The following is a 16,729-nucleotide window of genomic DNA, read 5'->3' as shown; positions in this document are numbered from 1 at the left end:
TCTGTGCCCATTCCTACCATATCGGACAGAAGAATTGATATGGACAACTGAAGGAACCAGATATATGTTTTGGTAGTTCCAGTTGTACTCAGAGGTGACTGGATGAAGACACATACTATCAGATTAGAAATTATGGATACTCGAGTTTTGACTCCAATTAAAACTTAACCAGTACACCAATATAGAAATGACTTACATCAAAAACTTAGCTTAATCAATTCTGAATTAAGCTATGGTAGCCATTTTTATTTTCGAGTATGCCTTCCATTTTTTATCGTCATGACAACAAAAATATTGCCTGTATTTTGGTGTTTCCAAACAACCTCTCTCTTTGATATTCTATAAATAAAAAACTAGTGGTCCGATCGTGATGAAATTTAAATGCAGTGAAGGTAGAAAGTTTTAAATACGATTCTTAATTTTCAGATTTTTTTAAATCTGCCAAAAAAGGTTCTTATCAATTTTACGAAACAACTTTTTCTCAGTATTGCCAAGTCCTACAAACATGATCTGGGTTTTGTTTTGAAGCTCTTTGCAACTGTTTTATAACTGTCATTGTCAATTCATATTGCGAAACCGATTTTGTACAGTTCTGTTCAGTGGAGTAAAGATGAGTGTTGGATGTGGCAATACCGCACATGCTCTCACTGCAGCAAAATTCATTATATCGTGGAAAGTGGTGGCTGTCGCTGCAAGCAGTGTCACCGCATTTAACTTTACTCCGGTGAATAAAACCTGTGTGAAATCTGTTTCACAATATAATTTGAGAGTGATAATGAGTTTAAAAGAAAGTTGCAAAGGGACTATCCAATACTAAGAAAAAGTTGTTTCACACAATCAGTCATGAGTTTTCGTTTAACATTTGTAATTTGATGCAAGATAATCAGTTAACCTTTAGCGGCCAGCTGGTACAAATGTGTTCCACTTCCAGTATTTAGCTTAGACACATGTATACCATTAGGCAGCAATTAATGTGCCATTTCTTGAAAACTACACACGATATTTCAGTTCTCTGTTTTTTGTTCACTAGGATACATATGAAGATATGACATACTCGAATTACAAAACAATATATAAAATTGTTACTATTATTAGTAAGAAGAGATTGAAAAAGCTCTTTGTTACCCTCGTTACATTATGGGATAGATTTATAAAAGTACCTACAACTCCTAAAGCACTGTACTTTTTTGCAAAAATAAATTTTGATGCAATAATGAGTAAGAAGCAACACTTTTAAGCAGTGTGCGACAATTAAGGGTGCAGGGGGATACAGAGGCAAAGACCTGATTTTAAAAATTTTCCCAGACCACGTCGCAGAATTAACATCCCATGAAAACTATACATGATGTTCTGTCTTTTTTGCTCATTAATATACCTCTAAAGGTACATACTACATACTTAAATTACAAAATAATATATCCTTTGTTAATATTAATAACAAGAAAATTTGTAAAAGTCCCCTGTTTCCCTTTTGTTACTATGGGATAGGGATGGGACCGATTAATCGGTACTCTATCGGTATCGGCCGATATAGGCATATCGGTGTATCGGTTTATCGGTAAAATAATCGGTAATTTTACCGATCCGATATATCGATTATTTTCTGATAATTTAGTGCAAAATTCTGCCATTTTGTTGTAATTTTTATGGATAATATACATGCCCTACTTTCTAAAAAAGTAAATGTCTAAATATGCAATTTCTCTTGCACTGCAGTCACCTTGAAACACACATTTATTAAAGAGGTCAGTGAACCTTTCAGGTTCTTCAACGACCATTTCTAATTTCATATCGGATCGGTAGAATATCGGTTATCAGTATCGGTAAATTTTATATCTGTACTTTATCGGTATCGGCCAAATTTTCATATTGGCCCATCCCTACTATGGGACAAATTTTAGATAAACCTAAACCACTGTATTTTTTAAAACAATAAATTTTACATGTAAAAATGAGTAAAAAGCAATGTGCGACAATTACGGAGGAGGAGGAGGGGATCCAGGGGCAAAGGCCCAAAACCCTGAAATCTTCCAAAATTATGCAAAATTTTCAAAATGCCCTAATTTCAGCACCCCCCCCCCCAAAAAAATAATTGTGGCACGGCCATCCTAAAAGAGTGGTCTTTTGTTGTGCTTCTCTCCAAATTTGGTCCCTCCAGCATCCATAGGGCCAATGCTAGAAGTGAAATTCCAGAAATTGTTTCATAAGCTGGCAACACTGATTTTTTTTAGCCAAGAAATATGTATTTTTTTAAACTAAACCTTGCATGGTTGTAGGAATGTACAACTGATACATACAAATTTTTCAATCCCTTTGTCCTCTTGTGAGGGCTGTATTTCATTTTTTGGGAAAAAAATTCAATTTTCTTCATATTCTTCTTCCTTTTACACTAATTAATGGAAGGCACAATGTATAAATTTTATCTGAATGACAGTTCTTGAGCTACGATTTTTTTTGTACTTTGGGGCAGGTTTGAAAAGCATGCTTGAAAAGGTTCCATCCTCAAGAGACTTTCCAGGCATGTAAGGTTCTATCCACTGTAGGTTAATCACACTATCCATTTCTACCCAAAACCTTTTTGCAAAAATAATGAAAATCATTCATTTTGCTTAATTTCCATGATTTTTAGACTGCAAAAGTGTTATGTGGTATATTTGAGGACTCCACAAGACATTTACTATGGATCGCTGATGGCATATTAGTAACGTTGTCACCTTGTGACGGGTCTTGTGTTTAAAATGCAGTAGAAGCACATAGGATGTGGATCCCACTTTAAACTATTGGTCCAGTCTCGACTAGTCTATCTGTGCATATACTGGTAGGATCTGTAACAACACATGTCGTGGTTGCAAAGCAGAAAGAGGTGCGCTAGACATCCTGATGCCTTCGAAGTACCGTACCCACTACGTCACAAAATTAAATCTATTTGGATGAACGCCTCCACTGCTGTGATTCGTATCTGAACCGGCCAACGTTCAGTAGCAGACTGACTGCGAGCCTTACAACTGTAAGCATGGGAGATTGCTGGTCATGCATATGTGCGTTTGGACATTGGTAGATACAATATGCACCACCCTGTGTGCATTCTCCCCAGCCTTGTTTTATTCGTGGAAGTATTTTACGTAATACTTTTCAACGCATAAACAATACATTATATTGTATCATTTCGTTATTTCTTGCACCACTGGTTTTATTTAAGTATTTCGAATTCTAACGAAGGAAAAACGGTGCCAATATTTTCCTCATTTTCTTTCCATAATAATTCTATTCACATTTATTTAATTTCAGACTTAGATGGTAGAAGTGCTACTAAGGGCAATATTTAATATGCATCAATAAGGTTATAAATATATTTATAATTGTTCATACATTTATACATATATTTATGAAAACAAAAGTGAAACTGAAAATTAACTTTGGTGATTCTTCCGACAAATTTTGTAGGTTTTTAACATGAAATTCTGTGTTCTTAATCATTTATTTTGTTTATCTACATTTATTTTTGCAGAAAGTGGTTGTACAGTTCATATGCCAATGTTGCATTTCCTGTAGTTTGATATTTCTGACAAAGCAATGAAGCTGTAAATGAAAACTCAAGCTCATAAAGAATGCCTCTTTATTTAAAACATTGATTGCATTTTTTTGAATTTGAGGCTGTTTTGATAATCGTAAATGCATAAAAATCAATGCATGATATTTGAAGTAATGTTTTATCATACCACTATTCTGTTAAAGTTAAAGTATTGTATTCAGTGTAAAAATGATATTTTTTGTGTAGATATTTTGAGGTAAGGTTTAATTCCTTGATTTATGTCTTTAAGAAGTGGACCATTCACAGAGGAATCCGACGCAAAAGCGGGTCTCCTCCTCGTGTCGTTCAGAGTGAAGAGGTAGGCAGACATTTTGTTTGCAAGATTTGTTTGGGATACCTTTTTGTCTTGCTTCACCTTTCCTAGCCATGGTGTGATGCTTATGGTGTCTGTACTCACATCTGCTTTACGATTTGCATTTTTTTTTTTTTGCATCTGCACGATTTACATTTTATTTATTGGTAAAATAACATTAAAATTAATGGGTGTTGTTTTTTTAATGATAACAATGTTAAGTTATTCTTGTAGCTCAGAAATATGCTCAGGTATTGTACAGATAGAAGTGGAATGATTGTATTCTGTTTGATAGATATTTGGTTTTACTTTGCACAAGTTATAGGCGCTATCAGAATTCACAATACTAAGTTGCATGTTAGCAATATAGATGTAATTTTCTCCCCTGGTTTCGGTGGTTGTGTTAGGAATTTTATTGAGTAGATTAGTCCAGTGTTTTTGTCCAGTAGTACAGGAAAGTTAAGCAAATACAATTATATTAAAAGAACAGGTCTTATAAATTTATTGTTGTGTAAAGCTATGATAACTTAAAATATTCCAATACAATATTCTTATCTCATTAGAAAATTTCAACATTGTTCTACAATAATCGATCTCTGAGGTACTTAAATTATTGAATCGGTCACACGAACAATAGCGTAACCCAACAGTTTTGCCTGCCAAGTTGAAGAAATATTGTTATTGGCTTTGAGAATATAGTAGTGCCTGCTACCTTTTATGAATAGATAGATGTTTTTTAATGGATGAGGAGTTGGCTGAGTGAAGAAGGTTACATAATTTAGAACTGCATAATTTGTATTAATGTCCAGATATTATTAGAATAATTAAATCAAGAAGACTTAGGTGAGCAGGCCATGTGGCGCGAATGGGAGAGGAAAGAAGAGTTTTCAGAATTCTTGCTGGGAAAGAGGAATTCGAATTGTGCAGTTATACATCATGTAACCTTCTCCACTCACCTTATTTTCCTAGGGACTTTATTTTCAAGGTACTCTTAATTTATGTTCCTCTTTTAATGTAAGGGACCAAGTTTCACATCCATATAATACTACTGGCAAAATAACTGTTTTGTATATATTTTAACTTTTACCGTATTTACGCGTGCATAGTGCGCATATAATGCACACTCTGGTTTTGAATGGGTAAAAGTGACAAAAAATTATATATCTTATATAATGCTCAGTACAATCCAGTGTCAAGAAATGGCTTTCTTAGTTGTAGGTTGTAAATCTGTTGCTATGCTGATCAAGAGTGAATGACGTCATACTTATTCAATTGCTCATTCCTTCTTTTTCAAAATATGACATCATACCTATTCAATTGCTCATTCCTTCTTTTTCAAAATATATAGTTTCTCTTTCTGTGACTAATGTAACATTTATACAAGGCACATTCAGGACCTTCCAAATAGAAGTTAGCAGCACAAGATTTCTTCCATTAAGGAATTTACATGTTCCATGTATGTCATATTATTTGGCCAGTAATACATTTTAATTTTTATTATATTTTTCCTTATGTTTTCTTTCATCCAAAGTACCATAAAAATCAGAACGTTTCTTCATTTTTTGATGAACTTATTTCAACCGCATTTCACATTAGTGTCGTTATCTTGTATGGAATACTGTTTCCATATTCAGAAACTGTAGGATTCAAGCTTTACAACCATATATAAGATGATAGGGTTCCGTAAACATGAAAAATCAATGCAAGTGTCCCAAAATCATGTAATGACCCTGCCTGGTTTCATGTTGGCTTTCTGAATTATTCTGTGCATAATACACACCACAGTTTTTGGTGGCAAAAAATTTGGAAAAAAGTGTGCATTATACATGAGTAAATACGGTAGTTTCTTAGATGTTATGCGAGAAGATAGAAGTTTAAGAAGAGAAGAGTAACATGCATTTCCTGAATTAACTCTTACTTTGGCATATTAAGCTTGTTTAAATGGTTCAGATATGAAGTGAAAGGGGCTGCTGCATGTCTGAAAGCTAGCCCCTTTGGAAGGTGGTATCTTTCAATTTGAAATGGAGCCGCTTGTAAAGAATTTGAGCTTGGGTAATATACAGCTGACACTGATCATGCAATTTCTGTTTCCCAGGATTCTAAGTAGCATCAAGGACACTTTCACTACATTGTTGCATTCTGTTTTTCTATCAACATTCTGGTAACATGGAGAATGTTCCTAGAGTATGTAGAAGCAGTATTAACAACCCAGATAGTTTTCTGTTACATATGTAGCTGTGGCATGACAAAGGGTCTGAAACAAAGTGTAATTTTGTCTGTGAAAAATGCATATTATGTACGTTTACTTTAAAGTGAAGTTTGGTCAGGACAAAAAGTGAGCTCCACATGCTGCGTTCAAGTCATTTGTTCAATGATTCAGGTGTTGGCATAATGATAAACATTTATCAATGCTGTTTAGATTACCAGTGGTCTGGGATGAACACTGTGATGCCTGTTTTTTATTTGTGAAAAGTGTCAGGGTTTAGCAAGAAGTGAACAATTCCAATCATACATCTAAACCTGTCTTCAGCCATAAGAGCTGCATGTTGCAAAATATTTGCTGATAAATTACCAATATAAAATTTAGCAACATCTGGTAATAACCAATATTCTACTAATGTGATTAAATTATTGTATTCCTTGAAGATACTGACTGAACTGTAGCTTTGCTGGCAACGTGATTTGAACAGGTGTTCTTGGGTTACCAGCCAGATTAAATCGGTGTTAGCTTCATCCTCAGAAAATGTAAAAATGGAGACTAGTGTAGGGTTATATATATGACTTCGATGGGGTTTAGCTTGGATGCTGTCTTCCTATTGGCTCTCTCTGGATCCAGGTGTTCTCATTGGCTGGTGTTGTGTCTTTATGGAGGAGTTGGTTCTAGGCGTTACTGAGCTGGAGTTCCACGTCCCTGTTGAGATTGGTGCTTTCCCGTGAAATGATTATGGCTTCCTTTACCCTTCAGTCCCAGTAACCGGCACATTTTGCTATTATTTTGGTGTCATCAAATAAAATTCTGTCCCCTTCTGTGATGCTGTGTTTTGCAAGTCCCGACTTTTGTGGTTGGAATAATCTGATATTGCACTGATATGCATTGCGTCGCTGTTCAATGGTCCGTAAAAACACGACACCAGCCAATGAGAATGCCTGGATCCAGAGAGAGCCAATCGGAAGACAGCGTTCAAGCTAAGCCCCATCAAAGTCATATGTATAACCCTACACTGGTCTGCATTTTTACATTCCCTGATGATGAGAGCAATGTATGCGCTCGAAACATTGGAAGCTAACACCGATTTAACCTGGGTGGTAACCTGAGAACACCTGTTCGATACTGACTGGTTCGTTCATATTCTTACTTAACATTCATAAGGGACTGTAATGGGTTTTGCCCTTGAAAAAGAAACTTGATAATTCAAACATTTTCTTTGTAATATGTACCAGAAACTGTCATCTATATGTTTATATTCTTATTTATTCATAAAATGGAATAATTTTACACTGAGTTAAAGGCTATTTATAGATTATTGGGTCAGTAATTGACATTTTCAATGCCTTCTAATGTCATAATGAGGCCTTATGGGTTTTCATTGTGATATCATCTATATATTGGGAAAGGTTTTTTCAGTATTATAGGTAAGGACACTGTGTTTTTGCATGCCTCACGAGGTATCAAACCTCCGCAATGGGATCAGTTTTGAGCCAGTACTGTCTTCTGTCTTACAGCACTGACTTTTTTTCAGCTTTATTGGTATTAACACATGCATGACCCAGTAACTTATACTTTTGCATTGTCATGAATGCATATCATTTACCTTTCTCTAGTATTGTTTTTTTTTTCTGTTGTATGTTTCTGTCCATCACCCAGGAACCTTGTGTCTCTTTGCAGAAAGAAGGCGAGACCACCAAATCTTCCTGTTCCAACTGTGGAGTCAGCTGCACCCACGTTCACTCTTCACCCAGAGGAAATATGTGCAACACTTGCTACCAGCACTGGAGGTTTGTTGTTTTGTTCTAATTAGAATTGCTTTGCTGTACAAAATACAAAAATTAGGAGGAAGACAGACGTACAGACGTACAAAAAGAAATGGAAAATTCAGGCGAAATTCTCTCTTTTGTAAAATGTACTTCGTACTCCATCAATGTTGCTGATATTTGAGTTTCAGTAAAATTGCTGAAAATCTAATATTTCTACAGTGAGTTTCAAATGTCATGCTTATAACTTACACAGCTTTTGATCGCTTATAACTAGCATGTGGATTTTTATTTTTTCCTTTGTATGTAGTCAAAAATCACAATTGTTGCCGTTAGACATATTTTCCAAAAATATATTCTCTAAAAAGATCATTGTATTGTTATAAATAATAATAATATGAAAATATTATTACATATTTTAATATACTTGCATGTATCAATGGCTATCTACAACATTATGTACATATTTAACATGTCTTGGTCGAATTAAAATCTAGGCTTAAATAAAATGTATGAGAGATATTTGCTGTGGGTTTTTGAATTATGAAGCTGCTTCATCCATTCAGATACGTATTTTGAAATTCTTTTGATTAGCATTTCACCCCATGCTTGAAATTCTAGAAATTGATGTGTTGGTGCGACTGAATTTTTATTTTTCAAAATGCAATTTTTGTGGGAGGAAAAATTATAAGAAATAATTTTATGGTTTTAATTACTGACACTGTACCAATGTTGGTAGTCGAAGTGGATGGACGTGCGTGAATAGAGCTCCGCGTTAGCACCCCTCTGCGAGCCTGGCATTCTTCTCTCCACAGTCGCTACTTTGCCACATTTTCTGCCAGAGGAATATAGTTTCCCCGTGGGTCTCCAGGTTGCAATATGTCGAAACCTACAATTACCGGGGTGGTAAGTGGAAGAGATGGAAAGAACAATGGAATCAATCCAGGAGCTATGTGTTGATAGCCCAACATGGACCAGCACAGAGTGATGCCGACCTTCACCAATCTCTCACCTGTCTCAGGGAAGAATTTATGGTGTTCAAGAAGACAACAAACGACTCCATTGCAGTCCTACGAAGAGAGCCGGATGCTATGGACAAACAAGTTCAGAACAACAGTGTTGACATCGACGACCTGGCTCAATATTCAAGAAGAAACTGCATTCTGGTGCACGGAGTCCCCGAAACACCAAACGAGGATGTGGACAGCATCATCCTCCAGATGCTACATGACAAACTGAAGCTGCAACACCTGGTACTGGAACACGTTGACCGTTGCCACAGAATTGGTCGTCCAAGGAGATCGGCAGCGAAAGTAGTGAGATACGGAAAACAACTAATTATTGTTAAATTAGTTAGTTACAACTCCAGAAACGCAGTGTGGAAGGAGAAGAAGCTTTTGAAGAACTCTCCTCTGTTAATCACGGAATCACTAACTTCTTACCGGCAGAGGTTGTAAGGATCGAGTGGGACCACGGAATGCTTGGAGTCAGGACAGGCGAGTGTTTGTATCACACGGAGGACGTCGCTGTTTGATTGCATCACCTGAGGACCTCGATGCTTTAACATGAATGGAGGGGGTGCCGTGTGAAAAGATTGAAGTGAACAATGATGATTTAAATTTTATTATTTAGTTATACAGATATTATGCGTGTGAGAAGTAGTGCAAGAAATGGACCAGATGCAATTCATATCACTGGTAAAAGTTTTACTTTGCTTCTCATCGTCAGTTTTCATATGTTGTTTCATGTTAAATTTCCAAATGTTGCCACCCCTGGTTAAACCTGCCTCTGAATTGGCCCAGTGCATTCCACCTTCCCCCTCCACCATTGCACTCTCAAATTTGTCAAAACAACCTTCCCTCCTTCCAAGAACGTCACCTGCAGGCAGTGCAACTCCTGCTGCCTCCCCCTGCCCCCTTCCCCACTTCACTATCGCCCATGTCAATGCTTGTTCCCTGGTACTGAAAATTGACGAAATACGTCACACGGTAGAAGAAAATAATTTGGATGCTCTTCTTGTGACCGAGACATAGCTTAAGGAACACACAAATTATCAAATAATCAACATACCAGGATTCAACGTAATTAGGGAAGACCGCAAGCATAAAGGTGCCGGCGGAATTTTATTTTACGTGCGTTCGGAGCTAGCGGTAGAAGAGATATCAATTATTCCTGAAGAGATTAATAATATTGAATTTATCGTAATAATAATCCTTCAAAAGCAATGCAGTATTGGCATCTGCGACATTTATAGGTCTGGTGATATTCCATACTCCAATTATCAATCATCGAAGATATTGTATCGAATATATATCACAAAGTCCATCATTTAGTAATCTTAGGTGACATAAACGTAGATTTTTTAAAGCCAAATGAGCCCGACGCACGTTACGTCCGGTCACTTGCTGAACAGTATCAGTGTAACCACCTACAAATTCTCGTAGCACTTCAGGCAACTGGAAAATCGCAGGGGACAAACTTCCTTACTGGAATTTTTACCTTTCAGCCTTAAACCACATACGCTTACTCATGCAAAATGGCAAAACAAGTCTGGAGTTAGTAATTTCAGGTTTTTATTAACTTTCACATGCAAACATGCTTGAAATTTATTAGAAAACAATCCGATTGACATGCATCGCAAAAACTTACAACCACGGCTTCCATTAAGCTAAGCCATAGAATATTCCCACACTGCTATTACTCTGTTTTATGCAATGCGATTGCCAATATGGCTTTTCTTTACATCACTGTCAAAGTTAAAATTCATACAGCGTGATTGCCATTGTGGCTTTTTTACACATTGCTGGCAAAGTTGCAATTTGTACAGCATGATTATTTGTTTTATATACAACATTTTTGACTTGAGAACTTATGATCTGTCATATCAGCTCTCCCAAATCTTAACAGAACCCACTCGTATCACGCATAACACTCAAACCTTAATTGATCAGATCTTCGTAAATAACTTATCTGATGTCATAAATTTTGGCGTCTCTGTACCAGTCAGCAACTCCGATCATTGTTTGGCATATGTCTCTCTGCATTTCAGCAAAACAAAGACTAAGGGCAAGACTATTACTTACAGGAACTATAATGCGATAGTGAAAGACAGCCACGAAAAGACCTAAGCAAAATAAATTGGAATAAGTTAATCGAATTTCCAAACATTGAAGATAAAGTGTGTTTCTTTTCCGAAAAATTGAATGCGGTGTTTGATAAACATGCTCCATTGAAAACCGTTCGCGCAACTAAGAGAAAAGCCCCCTGGATAACAGAAAATGTTAAGTTAATCATGAAATTAAGAGATAACGAGCTACTGAAATTTAAGCGGACAAATGATTCTCAACATTGGACTGAATACAAGAGATTACGTAATTTTGCAACATCGGTTGTAAGACAAGAGAAAAAAGTGTATTTTGAACATATCATAAATTCGTCAAATGATTTGAAGCACATATGGCAACATATGCGGAATTGGGGTTATAGTGGTAAAAACAAAATCGGGAAACTTCCTCCCACACTATATAATGCTAACGTGCTAAATAATTACTTTGTGAACGTATGCCGTGACTTGAAAATAAACCAAGAGTAAGTTTCTCAGCAGTGTGAGCATTATTACGCTGGCTGTTTCAGTGAGGGTGTGGCTGATTTCAGTTTTCGTGAAGTGGATGAATCTGTTGTCAGAAAATTCGTGTAGAAAATCCGATCGAACGCGGCCGGAGTTGACGGCACATCTATAAAAAATGATAAAACTCTCACTTCTCCAAATCCTTCTGCCATTAACGCATATCATTAATTATTCCCTCATCATAGGCTGTTTCTCGCATTTTTGGAAGGAGGCAAAGGTCATTCCCGTACCTAAGAAACAGAACCCGACCTCTGTAAATGACATTCTCCCCATTAGTAGTTTGCCGGTATTCTCAAAAATCATTGAGAAAATCGTAAACGATCAAGTTTGTAAGTACATTGGCGACTATAACATTCTTCCCGAGCCTCCCCGATGGCGCAGTGGTAGCGTCGTTGCCTTGTAATCAAGGGGTCCTGGGTTCGATACCCGGTGGAGGCACAAGTGGTTTGGATCCCACTTTAAACTGTAGGTCCAGTCCCGATTAGCCTTACTGTGCATAAAGTGGACTTAAAACATCAAATCAATCAATATAACATTCTTCCCCCGCAACAATCTGGTTTTCGTCCTCACTATAGCATGCAAACCGATCTCCTGAAAGTGACGGACTATATTTTCCATGCAATGGACAAATCCCATATAACTTGACGTCAGCAAAGCTTTTGACACGCTACCACATAAAGTACTTCTTGCAAAGCTACAATATTACAAATTCTCCCCAATAGCACTCAAATGGTTTGAGACGCATCTCCGTGGAAGGCAACAGCGTGTATTAACAGATAAACTCATCGCCTCTGCTAGTGGATGCTGGCGTCCCTCAGGGTTCAATCCTGGGCCCTTGGTTATTCACGGTAGCAGCTGCTGACTTGATTACGTCAGCGAAATATTGTAATGTGCACTGTTATGCCGATGACACGCAATTGTATATATCGACAGATATATTTAATTTACAAAATGCGATTGCACTATTAAATCAGGACATGAAAAATATAAGAAACTGGTGTGAATCAAATGGCTTAGTTCTAAATTCATATAAATCTACATTTACTATTATCGGAAACAATAATCTCACAAACAATATGACATTTGGGCTTGACCATGGATCAAAAATTAGACTGGTCTGAACATGAACTGAAACAGTGTGGTAAAGGATATTCAGTGCTAAAGAGCCTTTACACGCTTGTTGACTTTATTTCACCCAAAATTAAATTAAATTTGTCCCAATCTTTAATATATCCTCTTTTCCATTATTGCGATGTTGTTTACGGGCCAATCGCAAAAAGGCTCTCAGGCAAAATTCAGAAAGTCCAAAATGCATGCATGAGGTATGTCTACAGATTTAAAAATCACGAACACGTTCTCCCTGTGCTTAATCAGCACAAAATTCTCAACATGGCAAGATCGAGAGAACTGCACATAACCTGCATTACTTGCAATGCTATAAATAAAAACATTCCGGACTATCTGAGTGTAAAGCTTAAACCCAGGAGTGGAACGCACTCATACTCCAGCAGAAACGCCGCTAATCTCCATATACCTCGCTGAAGTACTTCTGTTTCGCAATCTTCATTTAGTTACATGGCACCTAAAATCTGAAATGCACTCCCGAACTAAATGAAACAACTGAACTACAATCACTTTCGTAGGGCAGTATATGATTCACTGATTGACGATCAGAAGCAAAGTAATACCACATATGATTGAAAATTGTTTCCTGTGAATTATTGAAAAAAAACTGGACCGAAACCAAGTAATAATACATGTATATTATTATCTTTTCATTTATTAGCACACACGCACTGTATATATTTTGTCATCTGTTTTCTTTTGTGATTTTCTTTGTCTAGTAGTAGTTTTTGTTTATAGTTTCTGTTATGTTATTTTACTTATGTAGTGTCTTATAATCTTCATGTACAACCTTGGTGACAATGAAGTTCGACCAGAAAGGAATGCGTGATTAAATGCACAGAGGCATAGGCGGTGGAATGGGTGACCCGCAGAAGTGACGCATGTGTGTAAGAGGAGACATGTGAGCAGGCAAGAATCGTGATCCCAGCATGTTGCACCCAAGGTCACGTAAAGAACGAAAATGGGGAACTATACGCGTGACATTGAACTTCGACCAGGCACCAGACCCATACGGGAAATTCCAGATAGTGGCGCATTCGACGGAAGCATGACGTCACGGACACGATAAGGGAGTCCGCCGTATATAAGCGTGTGCTGTGCACCGAGGAACCTCAGTGCATCATCACCATGGCCAGGGGCAAACCTATTGACAACACCGTGAGGAGAAGAGTGGTGGAGTTGCAACGGGATGGACTCAGTGAACGGGAAATAGGGCGCCAACTGAACTTACCCAAGTCAACCGTCCACTGCATCATCAAACACCACCAAAATACGGGTACTACAGAGCCAGGTAAGGCCCCCGGTCGAAAACGCCTGCTGAGCGTGCGTGACCTACGGATATTTAGGCGCTATATCCAGACCAACAATAATGTTTCTGTGGCCGAATTACGACTGTGGACTCGAGAACGCTTTCACATTGAAGTGTCAACCAGAACCATTCGCCGTTACCTACAGCGATGTGGTTACCGAGTGTACAAGGCGAAACGTAAACCCTCCCTTTCCATGTTGAACAAAGGCAATCGACTACGGTGGGCACGAATGTACCGGGGATGGACATTTCGGCAGTGGAACAGGGTTTTGTGGACGGACGAATCCATTTTCAATGTTGTGAATGGGAAAATACGGAAAACAGTCATTTGTCGGAAGGAGGAACAGAATGAAGCAAAATGTTATGCACGTCGGGTACAGAAACCTGCGTCAGTGATGGTATGGGGATGCATGACGGCATCTGGGGTTGGCCCACTGCACGTCTGTGAGGGCATTGTGAATGCACACGCCTATACATGCATACTGGAGTGGCATCTTCCCACAGTGCGAAGGCACCTGTTCCACAGGCGGCGTCTCATCTTTCAACACGACAATGCCAGGCCTCATACAGCGCGGCTGACAAGAGAATGGTTGACTCGCCATCACGTGCGAACTCTGCCATGGCCACCATCGAGTCCCGACCTCTCACCCATTGAGAATGTGTGGCATGTTCTTAAGCAACATGTGAAACAGAGGGGACCCACGACAGTGGCTGCTCTTATCGCCTGCCTGCAGGAGGAATGGCACCACATCGATGTGGAATACCTTGAACGACTCGTCCGCAGCATGCCCCGATGCATTGCCACAGTTATTCGCCGACGTGGCAGCGTCACACCATGGTAAACAGGATCCCCTCTAACAGTGGTCGAACTTCAATGTCACGTGTAGATGAACGAAAATGTTTTATTTTGTGTGGACACCATACATTGCTGCGTTGCAGCGGAAATTTGTTTTCCTTTGTTCCATGTAGCCTGGTGAATAAAATATGTTCAGCATATGCATGTGTTCTCCTTCTTTCACAACGCACTCCTATATTTGTGACTGGTCGAACTTCATTGTCACTAAGGTTGTATAATAATGTACCTAGGTACTCTGCCACATCTTTCTTTGTCAGGTTAGGTGGTAGATCAGCATTTGCTGAACCTCGCCCAAGAATAAAGACCATTGAAATGAAATTAAAATGGAATGTGTGGTTTGTGACCAATGAGGGTCAAATGAAGGGTTTGCAGGAATGGCAATTTTATGGGTGAAGTATGAAAGTGATATTTTTGTGTCATATAATCTTGGTTAGCAACACTGCCAGTCCAGAATTTTATCAGTAGGCAACATGCACTCAAGACTGACCATACAAGCACATGAAAAATCATAGTTGTTGCCCTGAAATGAAACATTTTATTGGAGCTGGCATACTTCATAGATTATGATGATGAGTCGCAGAGCTTGACACTAGGAAGCCCTCTCCCACAATACTGGTACAGTTTGAAAGGAACGTAGGTGAGACAAACCAGGGTAGACAGGTGCAACAAAAAAATCTTTTCAAAATTGTGATTTACAATTTTTAACGTGTTTGTACAGTCAATGCTTGGGTGCATGTTGCCTGTATCTGCAGACATAATTGTGGACTGCTGGCATTTCTAACCGAGATTATACATATGTCACTAAAATGTCTAACCAAGATTATGGTGTAACATCGATTTTACTTTTTTTCAGGGGAGAGCTGAAAAAAATGCAGGAAAATTTTAAATGAAGGAAAATTTTATAACATTTTGCTTTGTTGGGACCACACGATTATATGTAATATCGGGGTTTCACTGTATATGTCTCTAAAATGTCACTTTTTCACTTTGCCCATAGTTTTTTGAAGATAATTCTTGTAGCTTTCCTGGCGGCAACTTATGAAGAGGTTTTCTTGGGATATCAACCAAGTGATTTCCTGATAGGCTTCCGAGCTTTCGAGAGCTAACATCGAATCATCTTTAATCCCTGAAGATGAGAGTGACGTTAGTTCATATAAAATTTTTATTCCTAAATCCATTAACTAAAGTCACTAACACATGACCCCCTAATGTCTGACAACCACAGACTAGCATGGTGGCAGTCAAGAAACCACAACTTAAGATCCTGCGATAGTTTCTTACCCCTTCTTCTTCCCTGGAGTTTACATTCCGCGTAGTCACTTGACTTGACCCATTAACCTTTTGAGTCCCAAAGCCATTTTCACATGTAACCCCCTTGGTCCCAAGCCGATTCTGAGCAAAATGCAGAGTTTCAATGAAATGAGTGTAGATCGGAGGCTAATTGCCCTAGAGAGATAAGTGATATACCGTTGTACGCGGAATGAACCAGAGATTCAGACTATGTAAAAATTTATGCAAATTCGCCGTATATGTGGCAGGGGGGGGGGGCTAACTCAAAAACCCAAAATTTTGGGAAAAAATGGGGTCTCCTCCTCCCCGCCCCCCTTCCCAAGAAGAAAGTACATGACAGTGTCGACATGCACATGGAAATTATCGCTGACATGTAAGGAACACAAAAATATTTGCATTATTATCATATGACTAATGTAACGTGAGTTGTACCCCCAAAAGGAATCGTCGGCATGCCACTGATTCAAGCTTCAAAATGCAGCGGTACCTTGAAATGACTAGCTCAGAGACTATTTGCCCTGGAGATATGAACGATATACTGTTGTATGCAGAATGAATCACAGATTCAGAGGATATATAATTTATGCACATTCAGCATACATATGGAGGGGGAAAGGGGGGAAATCCCCTGAAAAATACTTTTTTAAAAAGGGGTTTCTACCCCC

The 16,729-nt window shown here is 38.2% G+C and overlaps 1 protein-coding gene across 3 annotated transcripts in view; it reads left to right on the top strand.

Annotated features, from left to right (window-relative positions):
* The window catches only part of LOC145980552 (REST corepressor 3-like), a 62,549-nt gene that overhangs the window by 29,890 nt on the left and 15,930 nt on the right, over positions 1-16,729 (top strand). For 2 of the 3 annotated variants that reach the window (XM_083113575.1, XM_083113574.1), the window contains exons 6-7: positions 3,822-3,890; positions 7,771-7,880. In XM_083113575.1, coding sequence (XP_082969701.1) covers positions 3,822-3,890; positions 7,771-7,880 — 179 coding nt within the window. The remainder of the gene's footprint in view (positions 1-3,821; positions 3,891-7,770; positions 7,881-16,729) is intronic. The other variant, XM_083113576.1, reaches the window with a different exon arrangement.

Source organism: Lepisma saccharinum, chromosome 28 (assembly GCF_977018435.1).
Source record: "Lepisma saccharinum chromosome 28, izLepSacc3.1, whole genome shotgun sequence".
Classification (NCBI taxonomy): Eukaryota; Metazoa; Arthropoda; class Insecta; order Zygentoma; family Lepismatidae; genus Lepisma; species Lepisma saccharinum.
The sequence above is the reverse complement of the archived record's forward strand: the minus strand, read 5'-3'. Positions and strand labels throughout refer to the sequence as shown.